Source organism: Rhincodon typus, chromosome 41 (assembly GCF_021869965.1).
Source record: "Rhincodon typus isolate 14 chromosome 41, sRhiTyp1.1, whole genome shotgun sequence".
Lineage (NCBI taxonomy): Eukaryota > Metazoa > Chordata > Chondrichthyes > Orectolobiformes > Rhincodontidae > Rhincodon > Rhincodon typus.
The window spans coordinates 1652664-1670558 of NC_063372.1; the positions used below are offsets into that span (position 1 = coordinate 1652664).

The 17895-nt window shown below is 45.7% G+C and overlaps 1 protein-coding gene across 1 annotated transcript in view; it reads right to left on the reverse strand.

The window, feature by feature from the left end:
• Positions 1-292: 292 nt before the first annotated feature.
• Positions 293-17895, reverse strand: part of LOC109925033 (rho guanine nucleotide exchange factor 25-like) — a 111736-nt gene continuing 94133 nt past the window's right edge. Inside the window, exons 8-12 of the mRNA XM_048618829.1 lie at positions 15986-16063; positions 14704-14895; positions 9845-10025; positions 3280-3524; positions 293-2563 (exon numbers count right to left, since the gene is read on the reverse strand). Coding sequence (XP_048474786.1) covers positions 2477-2563; positions 3280-3524; positions 9845-10025; positions 14704-14895; positions 15986-16063 — 783 coding nt within the window. The 3' untranslated portion in view covers positions 293-2476. The remainder of the gene's footprint in view (positions 2564-3279; positions 3525-9844; positions 10026-14703; positions 14896-15985; positions 16064-17895) is intronic.

Genomic DNA, 17895 nt, shown 5'->3' on the forward strand with positions numbered 1-17895 from the left:
TCACAAAGTGCAAACATTTCACACATTGTATGATACCAGGGATTAAAGCACCCTGATCCCAGATGCTGGTGACTGTAAATTGGTTACATCTAAATCCTTTGACAAAACATGTAACTCAGTTCTTATAAAGGGGAGGAGGTGCTAATGGTGATGTCACTGGAGTAGGAATCCATGGTTCAAGTCCCACCATGGCAGATGGGGAAATTTAAATTCAATAAATATATAGAATTGAAAGTCTAATGATGACTATGTAAGCACTGTAAGTTTGTTATAAAAACCCATCTGGTTCACTAATGTCCTTTAGGGAGGGAACTCTGCCATCCTTACCCTGGTCTGGGCCTATATGTGACTCCAAACCCACAGCCAATGTGGTTGACTCTTAACCATTCACTGAGTCCCAGGCTAATGGTCTCAGATCATGGGTTCAAATCCATTTGGGTCAATTTAAATTCAGCTAATAAATGTGGGAAAGAAAGTTGCTGTCATTAATGGTGACCATGACACCATTGTTGATTGTTGCAAAAACCCTGTCTGGTTCAATCACATCCTTTAGGGAAGGTAATCTGCCATCCTTACCTGGTCTGGGCCTACATGTGACTCCAGACCCACAGCCTGTGTGGTTCACTCTTAATAGCTCTCGTGGGCAATAAATACTGAGTTAGCCGCATCTCATGGAAAAAAAGGGAGAAACTATGAAACACCCTCAGTCCAGTCAAGGGAAGAGATGGATCCCTGATCCCTACCATCAGAATGATTGTAGGCTCATGCTTTTGACCATGCGCCAAGGACTAAAACAGTAACATCAAATTGTACCAGTTCAGATTTGGAGTGTAGCATCTAAACATTAACTACAGGGCCTCAACAATGCTCAAAAACATTCCAACATCTGTTTCTTGTGATTTTAATGTCGTCTTCAAAAACTTCCTATTTGCTGAGTTCCCACTTTCAGCCAGCTACTGTGATATTGGTGCTTTAGTTTTGTTACCTCAGCCAGGAACAAGAACCAATTTGACAGGAGCAACATGGTGAAGGAGCACAGAACCTGCAGGCTTGGTTAGGACAGGAAGGAGACATTCAGGTGAATCAACATGAAATGATCAGACTGCAGAGTAGCAGAAGGCCAAGAGGAAGACTTAGAATCTGGGAAAATAAAAGGTACAGACCACTTCCCTGACAACTAATGCAAAGTGGTGGGTTTAGAGGCACACCATGGAGTGAGGAATGGAACGCAAATGCAAATTTCAAACAAAAGGAAAGGTTTAGGATCTGGGAAAATAAAAAGTACAGCAGCAAGATTAGAAATGTTTACAAATTCAAACCAGAGAGGATCCAAAAAATTGAAAATGGTCTTCATATACAAAGCTTAGACCACAAGGAGAGTCAATAGGTACTTGTCTAACATTGAGAAAAGACAGCCAACCATTTTCACGCAGGCAAGTACTGGATATGATCGGGTGTCTTCACTGGCAAAGTGGATGTCTCCCATTTTGCGCAAGTGTCTTTCATTCTTCTGCTGACGATTTGACATGCAGCTTCATGCTTGGGTCTTTTACCAACCGTACCGTTGGCATCATCTTTCCTTTGCCCCAGTTGCTTGAAGCTGACACAACTGTCTTTGTTTTAAAAGGCTGGGCACGGTTGCCGTGTGTTTTGAGTAAAAGACTTTTCCTGCTCTTGGCGTTTGTCCCTGCTCGTGCCAGAGGCCTCATTTTGATGCCTCAGATATCAATTCCAAAAGCCAAAAGCATTGTGCAATCTGCCAGGGAAATATCAAACTGGGCACAAATCTTCCTGACATGGTGATATCACCGGTGCAGAGTGATGAAGTGAGATGTCAGATGTTTTGTGAATGGATTGAGAGCTCCATTACGACAGTTGATGGTAAAGGCACAGGGCGATTAATGAGATAAAGCATTTTGGTTTAATTCACTTGTTGGACATGGCCGTTGCTTGGAGTGTTGCCAATTGTGACTCAGTTGCTATTTTGAAAATATCGTGAAAGGCTTCTTAGTGATCAGGATGGTCCATTTCAGCATTACAGAATGCAAGTGATTTTCAATCCTTTGACTGAATTGAAATCCCCCAGCAGAACGCCCTTTCAAAATCTCGAGACTTTCCCTGTACAGAAGGACCTTGCCAGAGGTCAGGTGTTCAACAGAGGGACACGCATTGATTCAGAACAACTGAGGACCTCCACACAAGCCATAAGGAAAACTTGTACCCTGGTGACATGACATTGGCAGCACAATACCCTTGATTTTCTGTGATTCGGAGTTGGTTGTTATGTTTAATGAGGGTCCCGGAGCACAATCCTTGGCTGAAGGTGCACAGTCGATGCAATGTGCCAAAGCTCGCCAAACCTTTAGCGAATTGGTTCGTGGGTGAAGAATTAAAAATGGGGAGCTGACCCACAGTGTGTGTGCTCCTGAGCCTAACTTCCTTTAAGCAAACAGAAAAGAAAAACCAAGCAACGACTTTATTGCTTGCTCTCGTCCAGCTTGTCTTGGCTCCTATGCTTGTGACCGGCGGCATCAACCTTCGTAGAATTTCCATCTTGGCTATCCTGTAATGAGGCATGACAACGTTAGGCAGGACCTTTGAGAAACAGAGGAACTGCCTTGTGACTTCTCAGGCCTGTTTACAGCAACCTTACTCTGCCAGTGAACAAATCTAACCCTGGGCACTGCAGAATTCTCTCTGGGCATCAATGGCTGCTGTTCCACAATTCAGTGGCAAGACATAAAGATTTTCTTTCTCTTACCCTTTTGCATTCACTGACGTAATCAATTTCCTTCCAACCCCGCTTCAGGCTCATTCCTTGCTTAGGAATGTTTCCGGCTGGCACTGGGCACTACCCTATACCTCTCCCAACTGATGCCCACTGAATGTGCTGCATAGGGGACATGGAGAAAGGAACCCAGGATGATTTCAAACCCTAGCCCTAGCCTCATGCCAAGCTGGAGCTCTGGATTATAGAAATGAAGAAACATAGGCCCATTAAATCGCACCCTTGGAGCAACAGTACCCAATATTTTCCCACAGTGACCCCATTACAAGGCTTAAAAATTGTCCCGGCCCCTCCACCCAGTGAGAACTGAAACAGCGGTGGTAGCAGAGGCAGGAGAGAGCGTAGACCCAGTAGAAGTGGATTCCTCTGAGCTCACAGACCCTTGGGGGAGGTGGGGGGCATTTGCTGGATGGTGGGGGAGGGGGAGGGAGTCCCAACCTCATCTTTTGGAAAGCACTGCTGTTGAGGCCACTTTAGAAAGTGGAGCTTACCTTCCCCTGACCTGGCAGCTTATTGGTTTCCAGGGTGGCACTGCCAGTCCTGCAGGGTGGGAGAAACAATGTTGGCAGTGAGGTGTTGTAGGCCTTCATCGAGGGAAACTGGTTCCTGTCCATGGACGCAGAAGAATGGGGCCTCATGCCAGCTGAGATGGACAGTGCCGTCCTGGCATCGCGGGGTCTTCCCAAGCTGTTGGATTTGTTTTCCCTTCGTTGATACTCAATCGGAGATTGCAGAGCTGCGAAAACAGAATGAAAGGCTTCACACTGGCTCATCAAACCCTTATCCCATGCAACAACAACTGCATCTGCACAGCGTCCCCAAGGCATTACAGATGAATGTATTGAGACACAATTTGCCTTTGAGCTACAACAGGAAATACTAAGCCAAGACACCAAAACCTTGGCTGAAAAGGTAACGCTTTTTCTTAATTCATTCATGCGTTTATTGCCCAGAGGGCAGTTAAGAGTCAACTACATTGCTGTGGGTCTGGAGTCACATGGAGGCCAGATCAGGTAAGGCTGGCAATTTCCTTCCCTAAAGGATATTAATGAACGAGACGGGATTTTCCAACACTTGATGATGGTTGACGTTAGGCCAACTCTTTATTCCAGACATTATTTTTAACGCTGAATTCTAATTTTACCATCTACCAATGTGGGAGTGGAACCCATTTCCCATGATCACTACACAACCATTTCCCTCAAATGAGTTTTAAGATGCATCTTAAAGAAGGCGAGAAAGGTCAAGAGGCAGACAGGTTTGGGAGGGGATTGCAGTGTTTAGGGCCTTGGCAGCAAGGTTAGAATGATGGAGACCAGTAAAGTAGTAGAGGCTAGAACTGGAGGAGTGCAGGGATCTCAGAGGGTACAAGGCGAGAGGCAGTTACTGAATTAGGGAGGGACATGGTGAAAGAGAAGGAGGGAGATAAAGGGGCAGATCTGGATCTTTCACCACCTGGAAGATTTTCAAGCAGTTAATGGAAGCATGTCAAATTGTAAGCTTAGCCATATGACAATAATTTAATAAGAACAATGAAAGGGAAGATCCTGATCTCTTTGATTTCTTCAGGAAAGCTTTTGACAAAGTTCCATATGAAGGATTTCTAAGAGTGGGCATAATTGGTAGCTGTTTCAGAGAGCTAGGACAGGGCTGATGGGCCAACCAGCTTCCTTCTGTGATGCACGGCCTTAACTGAAGTAAAATGTACAGGCGTTTGGAGTGCAGCATGGAATTGGATTGGACATTGGTTAAAAATAAAACAAGAGGAAGGGGCACTCATTAGAAATGCTTTCAGCTGCTTCAACATGATAAGGTGCATCGATATGTATTATTTCCACACACATTTTGTCAGAAAACAGTCTGTATGCCTTCATGAAAACAGTGTTTTGTTTTATTCATTCATGGGATGTGGGCATTGCTGGTTAAGTTGCCCTTGAGAAGGTTGTGGTGAACCCATGGTTAGACCAATTTGTTGGGTGTCACTGTGTGTAGGGTGTCACCTACTCCTTGTTAGTCAATCTCTGTATGTTCTTCACTTTCATTAGGAATGCACTGTCTCTTAGACCCTGTAATATTATCAGATGCTGATCTCCTCTTGGGGTACAGTCTCACAGGAGCTGGGCAATTTTCAAACTCATTCTCGTCTTTCTTTTCAAATCCCTTTCTGATCGCTGTCATCGCCAGTGGCCCCATGACCCTCTGCGGTATCCGCACTGCTCACATTGCGACCTCCTGCCCATTCCGTTTTCATTTCCCTCCCATCGGCAGTTGTGCCTTCAGCTCTCTCAAGCTCTGGAATTCCTTCCTGAAACCGTGCTCTCTCTCTCTCTTTCTCTCTCTCTCTCTCCTCCTCTCAGACAGTCCTTAAAACCTAACCCTTTAACCAAGTATCTGACCTCAGTGTCACACTTGAGTTTTCTTAATGCTCCTATGAAATGCCTTGGGGTGATTTATTGCATTGTAGGCATATTTAAATATAAATTGATGTTGTTGTTATTGAGATTATCCACTGATGGGTCACATTGCCATTTTCAGAATTCCCAGGATATGAAGATAACATACTTAAGTCTCAGCCTCTTGGCTACAATTCTCCAACTTCCACTTTTTACAGTGCGGCTACGAGACTGGGAGTCTCATTCTCTCTCTTCTTACAAATAGAAGAAATCAGAGTAGGAGTAGGCCATTCAGCCCCTCGAACCTGCCCCCACCATTCAACAAGACCATGGCTGCCCCAGGCCTCGACTTCTCTCAATGATTATGTGTGGACTATCGCAAAGTCAATGCAGTAACAAATCTGATTCATATCCTAGTCCACGTTTGGAAGACTGTATTGAGAAGGTGGGACAATCAACTTATATTTTAAAGTTGGACTTGCACAAAGAGTACTGGCGGCTACCTTTATCCAAAAGAGCGAAGGAAATTTCAGTTTTTGTGACACCAAATGGACTTTACCAGTTTAAAGTCATGCCATTTGGTATGAAGAATGCGCCAGCCACATTTTTTCAGAAAAGATTTACAAGGATTGGAGGGTCTGAGCTATAGGGAGAGGCTGAATAGGCTGGGGTTATTTTCCCTGGAGCGTCAGAGGCTGAGGAGTGTCCTTACAGAGGTTTATAAAATCATGAGGGGCACAGATAGGATAAATAGCCAAGGTCTTTTCCCCAGGGTAGGGGAGTCCAAGATGAGAGGGCATAGGTTTAAGGTGAGAGGGGAAAGATTTAAAAGGGACCTAAGGGGCAACTTTTCACACAGAAGGTGGTGCGTGTAAGGAACGAGCTGCCAGAGGAAGTGGTGGAGGCTGGTACAATTACACCATTTAAAAGGCATCTGGATGGGCACATGAATAGGAAGGGTTTAGAGGGATATGGGCCAAATGCTGGCAAATGGGACTCAATCAGATTAGGATAGTAAGAACTGCTGATGCTGGAGTCAGAGATAACACTGTGGAGCTGGAGGAACACAGCAGGCCAGGCAGCATCAGAGGAGCAGGAAAGCTGACGTTTCGGGTGAGGACCCTTCTTCAGAAATGGGGGAGGGGGAAGGGGGCTCAGAAATCAATAGAGAGAGGAGGGGTAGGGCTGGGGAAGGTAGGTGGGATGGTGATAGGTGAGTGCAGGTAGGCAGTGGTGGGGATTGGTCAGTGAGGTGAGAGGAATGGAGAGGTGGGAGAGAAGATGGACAAGTCAAGGAGGCGTGGATGGGAGGGAGGGTTGGACATGAAATGAGGCTGGGGGGTGGGGAGATTTTAAAACTGGTGAATTCTATGTTCAGGCCATTGGGCTGTAGGCTCCCGAGGCGGAATATGAGGTGCTGCTCCTCCAGTTTGCGGGTGACATCATTGTGACACTGGAGGAGGCCCAGGATGGACATGTCACCCAGGGAGTGGGAGGGGGAGTTAAAATGGTTCGCGACCAGAAGGTGTTGTTGATTATTGCATACAGAGCGCAGATGTTCCACGAAGCGGTCTCCGAGCCTCCGCTTGGTCTCACCGATGTAGAGGGGGCCACATCGGGAACAGCGGATACAATAGACCACATTAGCGGATGTGCAGGTGAACATCTGTCTGATATGGAAAGTTTGTTTTCGACCTTGGATGGGGGTGAGGGGGGAGGTGTAGGGGCAGGTGTAGCACTTCCTGCGGTTGCAGGGAAAGGTGCTGGGGGTGGTGGGGAGTGTGGAGCAGACAAGGGAGTCACGGAGAGAGCAGTCCCTATGGAAGGCAGATTGGGGTGGGGAGGGAAATATATCTTTGGTTGTGGGGTCAGATTGCAGGTGGAAGAAGTGACGGAGAATGATGTGCTGGATGCGGAGGTTGGTGGGGTGGTATGTGAGGACAAGGGGGATTCTGTCTTTATTTTTGTTGGGGGGAGGCAGTTTGAGGGCAGAGGTGCAGGAAACGCAAGAGATGCAGTTGACGGCAGATTAGGATGGCTGGTTGGCATGGACAAGTTGGACCGAAGTGTCTGTTTCTGTGCTGTATGACTCTGATTCTTTCCTGCCAGCTCCTCATAGCCATCAACTCCTGAGCTTTTCAAAAATCTATCTCCCTCCTCTTTAAATACTTTCAGTGATCTAGCCTCCCAAACTCTCTGGGGATAGAGAATTCCAGACATTCCCTATCCTCTGGGAGAAGAAATTCCTTCACATCTCAGTTTTAACTGAGTGTCCCCTTATTCTGTAACTGTGTACCCTAGTTTGAGATTGCCCCCATGGGGAAAATATCCTCTTAACAGCTACCCTTTTACACCCCCTCAGAATCTTGTCTGTTTCAATAAGATCACCGTTCATTTTTCTAAACACTAATGAATAAAGGCCTAACCTGTTTAGCTGTTCTTGATAAGTCAACCCCTCAGCCCAGGAATCGGCCGAGTGAATCTGTTTGGAACTGCCTCCAATGCCAGTCCATCCTTTCTTAAATACATGGACCTGAACTGTACACAGGACTCCAGGTGTGGCTTCACCAACTGTTGTTAACCAGACTTCCCTGTATTTAAACACTAACCTCCCCCCCCCGCCTCGCAATAAACCACAGAATTTCATTTCCTGCCTTATTACTTGCTGCACCTGTTTGTGTTTCATGCCAGCAACACCCAGGTCCCTCTGCACTTTGTTTTGGGCTCTCTCTCTCTTTCTCTCTCTCTCTCTCTCTATTTAAGTAACAGTCTGTCTTTTACTTCTTTTTACCAAAGTGTGTTGCCTCACACTTTCCTACATTAAACTCCATCGGCCAAGTTTATGCTCACTCACCCAACCTATCTAGATTCCCTCGCAGATTCCTCATTGTAACATGCCCTCTCACTGATTTTCAGCAAATTTAGATACATTACACTCTGCCCGCTCCTCCAGTATCGAGAGTAAATACAGGCCCCAGGACTGATCCTTGTGGCATTCCACTAGTTATGCATTTCCAACCTGAAAGAGACCCATTAATCCTGATTTTGTCTTCTGTATGTTAACAAACCCTCAATCCATGCTAATACATCACCCCCATACCGTGAGCTCCCATCTTGTACAGTAGCCTTTCATGTGGCACCTTTATTGAATGCCTTCTGGAAATCCAAATACCCTACATCTACTGGTTCCCCTTTATAGACCCATTGAATTATACAGTATAGAAGAGACCCTTCAGCCCATCAAGTCTGTACTGCGAAAAATATATTACTACCAACACTGGTCCCACTTTCCTGCACTAGGCCCCTTAGCTTTGAATGTTATGACACTTCAGGTTCTCGTCCAAGTACTTTTTAAAGGTTGTGAGGTTTTCCCCCTCAATTACCCTCCCAGGCAGTGCCTCCCAGACCCCCACTACTCTCTACTCAATGTTACCAGCTCAGCTTGTTGAAGAACTCAAGTAAATTCATCAAACATGATTTCCATTACACAAAACCATGTTTACTCCTTCTGATTGCGTTAAGTTTTTCTAAATGTCCTGCTATTTCTTCCTCGATAATGGACACTATAGTTAGCCTAACATCTGTTGTTGGGTAAACGCTAGTTTCCTGCTTTCTGTCTCCGTCACGTTTTGAACAGGGGTGTCACATCAGCGGTTTTCCAATCTGCTGGAAATCTCCCGGAATCTAATGGTTCTGCGATATTTTGACCAATGCCTCCACTGTCTCTGCGGTGTGACCATGGGACGTCCCTTGGAGGGATGTTGATGTTGATGCTTAGCACTGCAGTGCTTTCTGCAGTGTGGCTGACCACAAATCTCTCCCAATTACCATCAAGCGCCTTGGAAAGGTGTGCAGGATGATCATTAGCCTGTTTGACACCTTTTTGTGAGTCCTAACCCTAACCCAACAAGTTCTGAAGCAAGACATGAGCTCAGAGCTTCTCGCTCTGAAATAGGGATGAGACCACTGAACCACAAAACTTTCTGCTTCTGTGCTCCCTCCAGTTTTCCCCTTTTCCTGAGGACAATTGTGCAGCATTCCTGTCATCAGTCTACCACATCCCCAATGTTTCACAGCCAATGAAGTGCTTTTGGAAATGTCGTTCAACATAGCTAATGTGGCAGTCAATTTGTGCACAGCAAGATTGCACAAACAACAATGAGGTGCATAACACCTCATCTGCTTTCTTTGCAATGTTGAGAGAAGGATAAATGTTGGCCATGACACCAGGTTCGACTCTGCTGCACGTCAATGGGATCTTCTCCACCCCCCTGAGAGGGCATGGGGCTTCAGTATCGAGTCTAAAAGGCAGCCAGAAAGAGTGGCGTGAATGGCCATGGTGGTGCCCCTTTGTGAACTCTCCAGGGTGACAACAAAAGTCAGGAATGTGACCTCGTTTGGACCTGTAGCCAGGAACCCAGGTTCACATTCAAACAAACACTGCACTCACCACATGGACTGCAGCAGTTCAAGAAGCTGGTTCACCACCACCTTCTCAAGGGGGCAATCGGGGATGGGCAATAACCTGCTGGTGCAGCCACCGACACCCACATAACTGTGAATGAATAAATGTTTAAAAGACTCCTAGGGACAGCTACATCTCGATATTTTATGCAAAGAGGTTTCTTTCTAATTCAGCAGCAACCGTTTACATTTCACGCACCATTCAAAAAGTTACGTTGCGTTTCCAGGATCTGACTAACGTTTGAAACCCAGGCCTGCCGGATTTCAGGAATAGTGGCTTGTAGGACATATCGCACCACGTTCCCATCTGTCCCACGTGAGGTCAAGGCAAATTTACAAGAGTCGTTGTCCACGGTCTCTTCAAGGCCCAGGCAGCTAACCTGCAGTTCAAAAAATGAGAAAAAATATTTCAGTAAACTACACAATGAGCACTTCTCATCAGCCCTTTTCACACGCTATAAAGTGTGGGGCTAAACCCAGTCTTTTGGGCTGAGAATTGCAACAACAATTACATTTCGATAGTGCCATGAACATAGTTAAATGTTCACTGGAGCATCTACACACAACTTTTTGGAATCAGGCCCCATTTTACACCTGGAAGACTAAAGCTGGTTTAAGAAGCTTGATGAGAGGGAGGGAGGTAGAGGGTGGAGAGGCTCAAGGAGGGAGTTTAATGGTACAGATAGCTGAAGACATAGCCGCTGATGGTGGTGCAATTAAAATTGGTGTAATACTGAAATAACACCTCAGAGGCCAGCATCCCATTGCCAATCACCCTTTATTCACAAATGCACTACCTTTGACAACAGCACTGCCTTTCACTGAATCAGACATTCTGCAACTCAATATCCCTGACATTCCCTTTCTTAGGTCAACCAGGGCTCCCTGATTGGACCAGATTAACAGCCCCAATTGGGGAACTCATATTCTGTGATGTCCAGCTAGCTGACTCATTACAATCACTGCAAACAGAGTTGGAAAAGCGCAAAGATGTTGGAGAGTTGAAGGTGGTTACAAAAATTGTTGACGATAATTGGTGAGGATATTTAAGTCCTTCACTTTGGTGTTTACAAAAATGCAGGTCACTGGGTGCAAGGTAAATTGTAAACTGAATGGAAACATGACAAGGGACGTGAGGATAAATGAGAAGAGTATGACAAAGGGGTTTGTCCAGCTCAATACCTCATCAAGTACATTCAAGGATGCTAAGGGAAATGGCAGAAGCCTGTATTTTAAGGGGCTGTTGAATGAAAGGGAACCTACAGAATTCCATTAGGACTGGACAGGGCAAACACAGGAAGGATACTCCTAATGACCAAGGAGTCCAGACCCAGGGGGGGGTCACAGTTTAAGGATATGGGGTAGGCCATTTAGGACTGAGATGAGGAGAAATGTCTTCACCCAGAGAGGGGGGAGCCTGTGGAATTCTCTGCCACAGAAAGTGGTTGAGGCCAAAACATTGAATGTTTTCAAGAAGGAGTTCGATATAGTTCTAAAGGGATCAAAGGGTATGGGGGAGAAAATGGGAAGAGGGGACTGAGTTAGATGATCAACCGTGATCATATTGAATGGGGGAGCAGGTTCAAAGGGCCGAATGGCATATTCCTGCTCCTATTTTCTATATCGAGGGTCGCTGTGTACTGGAGGATGACCAATACAATCTCCAACTTCGGAACAGAAGCCAAAACAAACCCAAGTAATTACAGGTCACTTAGTTCACATCAAGTAGGGGGAAAAAAAACTGTAATACTTAATTGTAGATAAAACGACTCAAGATCAAGATGCAGGGAAAATAATTAAAAGCAGCCAACTTGGGGTTTCTGCAAGGACGATCATGCTTTACAAAAGGCTAGTTGTTCCAATTTAGGTTCTGTTAGTTATTTATCTACAAACGTCACAGCTCAGAAAGGTTATCTCACAGTGAAACAGAACTATCGTGGTCACTACAGGAGACTGATGATGTGGATAGGTTACATTGATTAGGAGTGTGGTTGCTTGGCTTTGGAATATTGGGTTGATCTCCTTCAGCTATTATAAATGAATAAATGAGTTGATTAGTTTCTCTGTCTTTACCCTTTCCTCTGGTCGGGGCCTAAACCGAGAAGACAGTGCCTTTAAACAAGACAAAAGATGCTTAATATTCAGAAAATGACAAACAAACCATGATAGGAAAAGACAGATCACAGATCAAAGACTAAACAAACTAGGATTGGAAAGAAAAAAAAATCAAAGTACCAAACTAAAGCCTCTGTATCAGCGTTCCCTAACTTTTCTTAGCGGCTGCACAGGCCTCTAAGCCCTCACTCCAGCAGGGAAGTTCATTGAAAAATGAGGTGCTGTGCTTTGAGCTTAATTGGAACAATACAGCAGGTCAAGGACACAGAGGTCAGTGTGAGAGGAAGGTGGCGAATGAAATGTTCTGTAAAATGGTCGCCTAATCTGCAGTTTGATCTCGCCGCTATTGAGCAGCTCACATTGTGAGCAAAAGCTTATTACAATTAGCTATTCCATACAGTTATTACATTCACAGGCACGTCAGTGTTTGGGCTAACATTAAACTATCAGGCTACAAAGAGCCACATGCTTTCAATAGCATGTCATGCTTAAGGGGATCTCAGTTACGATGGAGTCTGAGACCTTCATCCCCCCTCAGGTCACATACTATGATGACATCATAAGCATGTCTCTTCAAGTTGGACTGACATATTTTATCTCTTAAAGGTAATCTGACATACTGACCGGTAGACATAACACGACAGAGCAGCTTGCATCATGAGCAGTGAATATTATGTACTGAGTTGAAAGAAGTGCAAGTAAGTCGCTGTTTCACCTGGAAGGAGTGTTTGCAGCCTCAGTGGCGAGGTAGGATGGGATGAAAGGACTTGGAAAGGCACAGAGGGAAATGGATGGGATTGTTGGAAGTGACTGAGGAATGGACGAAGACATTGCAGAGGGAATGGTCACTCTGAAATGTCAAAGGGGGAGGACGTGATGTATTCACTGGGATTGTCATGCTGGAGGTGGGGGAAATGGCACAGGACAATCCATTATATGTGCATGTGGGTGGGAAGTGAGGACAACAGGGAGCCGATCTTGTTTCTGAGAGAGAGAGGAAGGGGTATGAGCAGAAGTGTGGGAAAAAATGCAGGCACAGCCAAGGAACCTGTCAACCACAATGGCAGGCAATCTTTTTTTGAGGAAAAAGGAAGTTGTATCAGAGGCACTGAAGAATGAGGACACATGCAATGGAGATGGAGAAACTGGGAGAATGGAATAGAGCCATTAATGGATGCAGGGTGTGAGTAAGTGTCGTTGAGGTGGCTATGGGAGTGAGGGAGCATGTAATAAATATCCATTTACAGCCCATTCCCAGAAATGGAGGCTGAGAAGTCGAAGGACAGAAGGAAAGAGTTGGTGATGTGAAGGTCAGGGAAGTGTGGAAATTGGAAACAAAGTTGATTAAATCTTCCTGTTCAGACAGACAGCTGGAAATGGCACCAATGCAGTCAGTAATGAGGAAAGGGAATAGAATTGGAATAAGGAGGGTTCCACATATACCACAAAAAGACAGGCATGATTGGGATCTGGGCAGGTCTCCATAGCAACACCTTTTCTTTGGAGGGAGTGGATTGAGTTAAAAGAAAACCCGTTTGATGAGAGACTGACCCCAGCCAGGTGAAGGAGGGTGTGGGTTGATGGGGCAGGCTGGACACTTACACAGAGAGCCCCTCCTGCCTACCCCCTCGGTGGTGGACTAAGGTGATGAGGGATTCCACTTCTCTCACAGATTCTGTCACCTAGCAACAGAGCACAGCTTAACAGGAATTGTTAAGTAGTTGAGATCCATTTTGTTTTATCTTTTCACAGCTTGTGAATGCAAATTACTCTCTTCCTGCTATGCATTAAACATTGTTCGCTGATCAGGAAGATACCCCAGTTCCTTGTTGCTCAGTCTCTGGTTCATGCCACCATGAAGCTACCACTAGGTGGTGTGCAAGGGCAATATAACACTTTCACCCACCCTACGGCCAGACACACTGTTCTTTATAGATGTCCTGAATTGAAGTGTTTTGAAGGACGTTTCAAAGCTTTTTCAGAAAGCATGAATGACAGACAATAGAGAAAATGTACTTATTTCATGGACATTTTAAAATGGGAAGGATTGGTCATGAAAGATCTTGGCCCAGGGTCATCACAGGGACCCCACAGGGATCCGACACAGTCTATCTGTGTGACCCTCTCCATCACACAGCCAACAATCACCATTGACGTTGACCAACACTCATGCACAGTGCTCTCAAATGGCTGACATGAAGGGACATTCAACAGCAGCCTCTCCATTTCCAATTGTGTTTTGCTCTTATTCGCAACCTGGCTCCCACAACCCAGATCGGGTTACAATGGAAAACCAGTAAAATTTGCCAATAAAGTTCATTAAAAGCTGGAAACATACAACAACTCCAAGTTTAGGTCACTTTCAGATACTGGGTTCAGTATGGTAGGTATTCTTACTAATTTAGTGAATCAATTGTTATTAATAATTATTTCTTTTCACAGATAAATGGGACTATCTGCCTCAGTGCGGCAGTCCCTCAGCACTGACCCTCCGACAGTGGGGCGCTCCCTCAGCACTGACCCTCCGACAGTGCGGCGCTCCCTCAGCACTGACCCTCCGACAGTGCGGCGCTCCCTCAGCACTGACCCTCCGACAGTGAGGCACTCCCTCAGCACTGTCCCTCTGACAGTGAGGCATTCCTTTAGCAGTGGTCTGAAGGGTCAGTCTGAGTTGCACAAGAAAATTCCTGAAGTGGGTCATTGACACAGCATCAGGGTGGTCATGAATAAATTGAGGAGCTGGCGGGACCGAGGTGCACGGCCTGGCTGAGCAATGAAAAACTGTCGACCGGTCTGGCTGGCTCCTGTGTTCAATGGCCTTTGGCAGAAACGGCCTTCGGCGTGAATTGACCGAATCCCTGGAGGTGGTGAGTGCAGCAGTGGAAACAAGTGGGCATTGTGTCCCATGCTGGCACAGAAAAACCCCATGCACACAGCCATTACCTTAATACTGTTCTTGAAGAGATAACCTGGCAGTGAGAAGCCCTTCTTTTTATCCAGTGGCTCACTGAAGATTACTATCTGTTCAAAGAGGAAAACTCGCCGCTCTTTACTGCGTGACAGGAAGCCAGCATCTTGTTCGATGACATGGAAGGTGTCCTGCTGAAGGAGTTTTCCCTGAGCTGTTATTTTGCCCTGGAGGAAGAAGGAAGAGAGGGCAGGTCTACCTCTGGTTAATTCAACATTAAGCGGAAGGAGAAAGGGGGAGGGAATTCAAATTGCCACAAACCTGGATCCAATTCCTTCCAGGGTCATTTTGACTTTGGCCGATTGGATAAAACTATCAGTTGAACATCTTGCCTGAGTTTTAGTTTTTTTGAATTCTTTCAAGGGATGTGGCCCAGCATTTATTGCCCCGTCCCTAGTTGCCCCTTGAGAAGGTGGGGGTGAGCTGCCTTCTTGAACCGCTGCAGTCCACCTGCTGTGTGTTGACCCACGATGCCGTTAGGGAGGGAATTCCAGGATTTTGACCCAGTGACACTGAAGGAACAGTGATATATTTCCAAGTCAGGATGGGGAGGGGCTTGGAACTTGTAGGGGGTGGTGTTCCCATGTATCTGCTGCTCTTGTCGTGGATGGAAGTGGTCCATGGGTTTGGAAGAGGTCAGTCAGGTGTGATGAGTAACAGGCAGTTAATTCAATATCATCCAATATCCTCTCATGCCCAAAGTCCAAGTGAACAGCCATGAATTTAAAGGGCAAATACTAAGAGAGACTTCTGGGTGACAAGTCAGGAATCGCTTTCTCTCAAGTTTCAGAAAACTGGTATCAGTGCGAAGATGGCAACGGTTTCTTTTTTAGGAACAAAAACAAAGTTGCTGGAAAAGCTCAGCAGGTCTGTGGAGGAGAAAACAGGGTTAACATTTCGGGTCCGGTGACCCTTCCTCAGAACTGGTTTCTTTTTTAATTTCCTGACTCTCTTTTTCCCAAAGACACTTTGGGTCTCTAGCTCCTGGGAGAGGTCCTGATTCTATATCCCTTTTTCTTGTGGAAAGATACAAGTAAGAGTTGACACTTTCGGACACAAAAGCACATTGTACTATTGTATGGAACCATGTGTTGAAGCCTGAGCTTTGAGGTTCATTTCATCCCTTGATCTAAGAGTGGATGACCAGAGAGTGCTGACAAATCATTCTCTTGTTAACTAGCTTTGGCCAGTAATATATTGACAGGCACGTCCTGCAATCCCCTCCTAACAAAGAACGGAAGTGAAATCAAGACTTACCTCAAAGCCCTGTAAACGTCCTACGTTCATCATATCGTTACATCGTCGAGGCACAAAGCACATCACCTCCACAGCTTGCTACAAAGGGAAAACATCACACAATCTCAATGTACACACACAGCATTATTTACTCGATGCAGACATTTTCTGCCATTTTATTTTGTTGGGGGGGTGCTTGTTATAGAGTCATGGAAGTCTACAGCACAGTAAAAGGCCCTTCAGTCCATTGGGTCTGCACCCATGGAAAACAAGCACCTAATGATTCCAATCCCATTTCCCAGCACTTGACCCATAACCTTGCGTGTGACTTGCTGATGTTTTGAGTTGCATTGCAATGCTACTGCAGTGTAGTTTGCTCCTGCAATAGTCTTGTACTATTTCATTTCCTGTTTCCTGCATCTAGCTGGGCTGTGTCACAATGGATTGTACACAAGTGGCAATGAATGACAAAGTAAGAGAGATCACAGAATCACATTCAGGGCGACAAACTTTCAACACAAAAGTACGTCGCTTCCATCTGTCAGTCTTGGCTTAGTGGAAACAGTCAACTATCACAGGCTTGTGATGCTCCAAAAACCTGAGCCATTAACAGAGGCAATATTGTATAAGGCTGAGGTTTTGAAGGCTTAATGTTCATGTCATATTGGTTTCTACCCAATCTGCTCGTGTCATACACAGTCTGTGAGTGAAGACAAGGATTTGTATTCTAGTTTTCAGAGGGAGCAGATAGATCTGTACCAATTCCCTAAGGTCCCAGGAATCTTGCCTGATCAAATGTAGTTGTCCTTATTCCAATAAACCTCCTCATTATCTAAGAACAGCCTCTTCTGGAGATACTCCACAGTGGTGTATCCTCTACCCCTAAGCACTAGCCAGGCCCAACACAAAGGAGGGATGGTGGGAGTGAGCCCCCTCAAACACCCCTTACCCAGTACCACACACTGGCAGAGGTGGCAAATCCCACAAGGTGCCAGGAGTGGACATCTGGGGAAATGCCACAGGCAACAGCTCAGTGAATGCTGTTGTCAGAGAATGAGATAATAGCAAGATGGTGCTGTACCAATAATACCATTGGACTAGCAATCGATAGGCCTAATGCCTTAAGGACATGGGTTCAACCCACGCCATGGTAGCTGGTGGAATTTAAATTATCTTTTATTCATTCAATGTCGGAGTCACTGCTTAGGCCTTATATATTGCCCATCCCTGATTGCCGAGAGGACAGTTGAGAGTCACCCACATTATTGTGGGTCTGGAGTCACATGTTGGCCAGACCAGGTAAGGATGGCAATTTCCCTCCCTGAAGAACATTAGTGACCCAGATGGGTCTTTCCTGACAATTGACACTGGATTCATGGTCATTTTTAGACTCTTAATTCCAGATATTTTTATTGGATTCAAATTCCACCATCTGCCATGGCAGGATCCCCGCCTCTTCGACCTGTTTGTTTCCTCTCCACCTATCCTCTCCTCTATCCCTCTTCTATCCGCCTCCCACTCTCTCCCTATTTATTTCAGAACCCCCTTCCCCTCCCCCTTTTCTGATGAAGGGTCTAGGCCCGAAACGTCAGCCTCTCTGCTCCTATGATGCTGCTTGGCCTGCTGTGTTCATCCAGCCCTGCACCTTGTTGTCTTAGCCAGGAACATTAGCTGAGTTTCTGGATTAATAGTCCAGTGAAAATGCCACCAGGCCATCGCCTCCCCTTAATTTAATTAATAAACTCTGGAAGTGAACATCTCTGTAATGGTGACCACAAAACTATCAGTGATTTAAAAAAAAACCCCTGGTTCATTCGTGCCCTTTAGGGAAGGAAATCTGCTGCCCTTAAGAGCTATAAGGAGAAGCTAGAAAAACTCAGCTTGTTTTCTCTAGAGCAGTGGAGGCTTAGGGGAGACTTGATTGAAGTCTA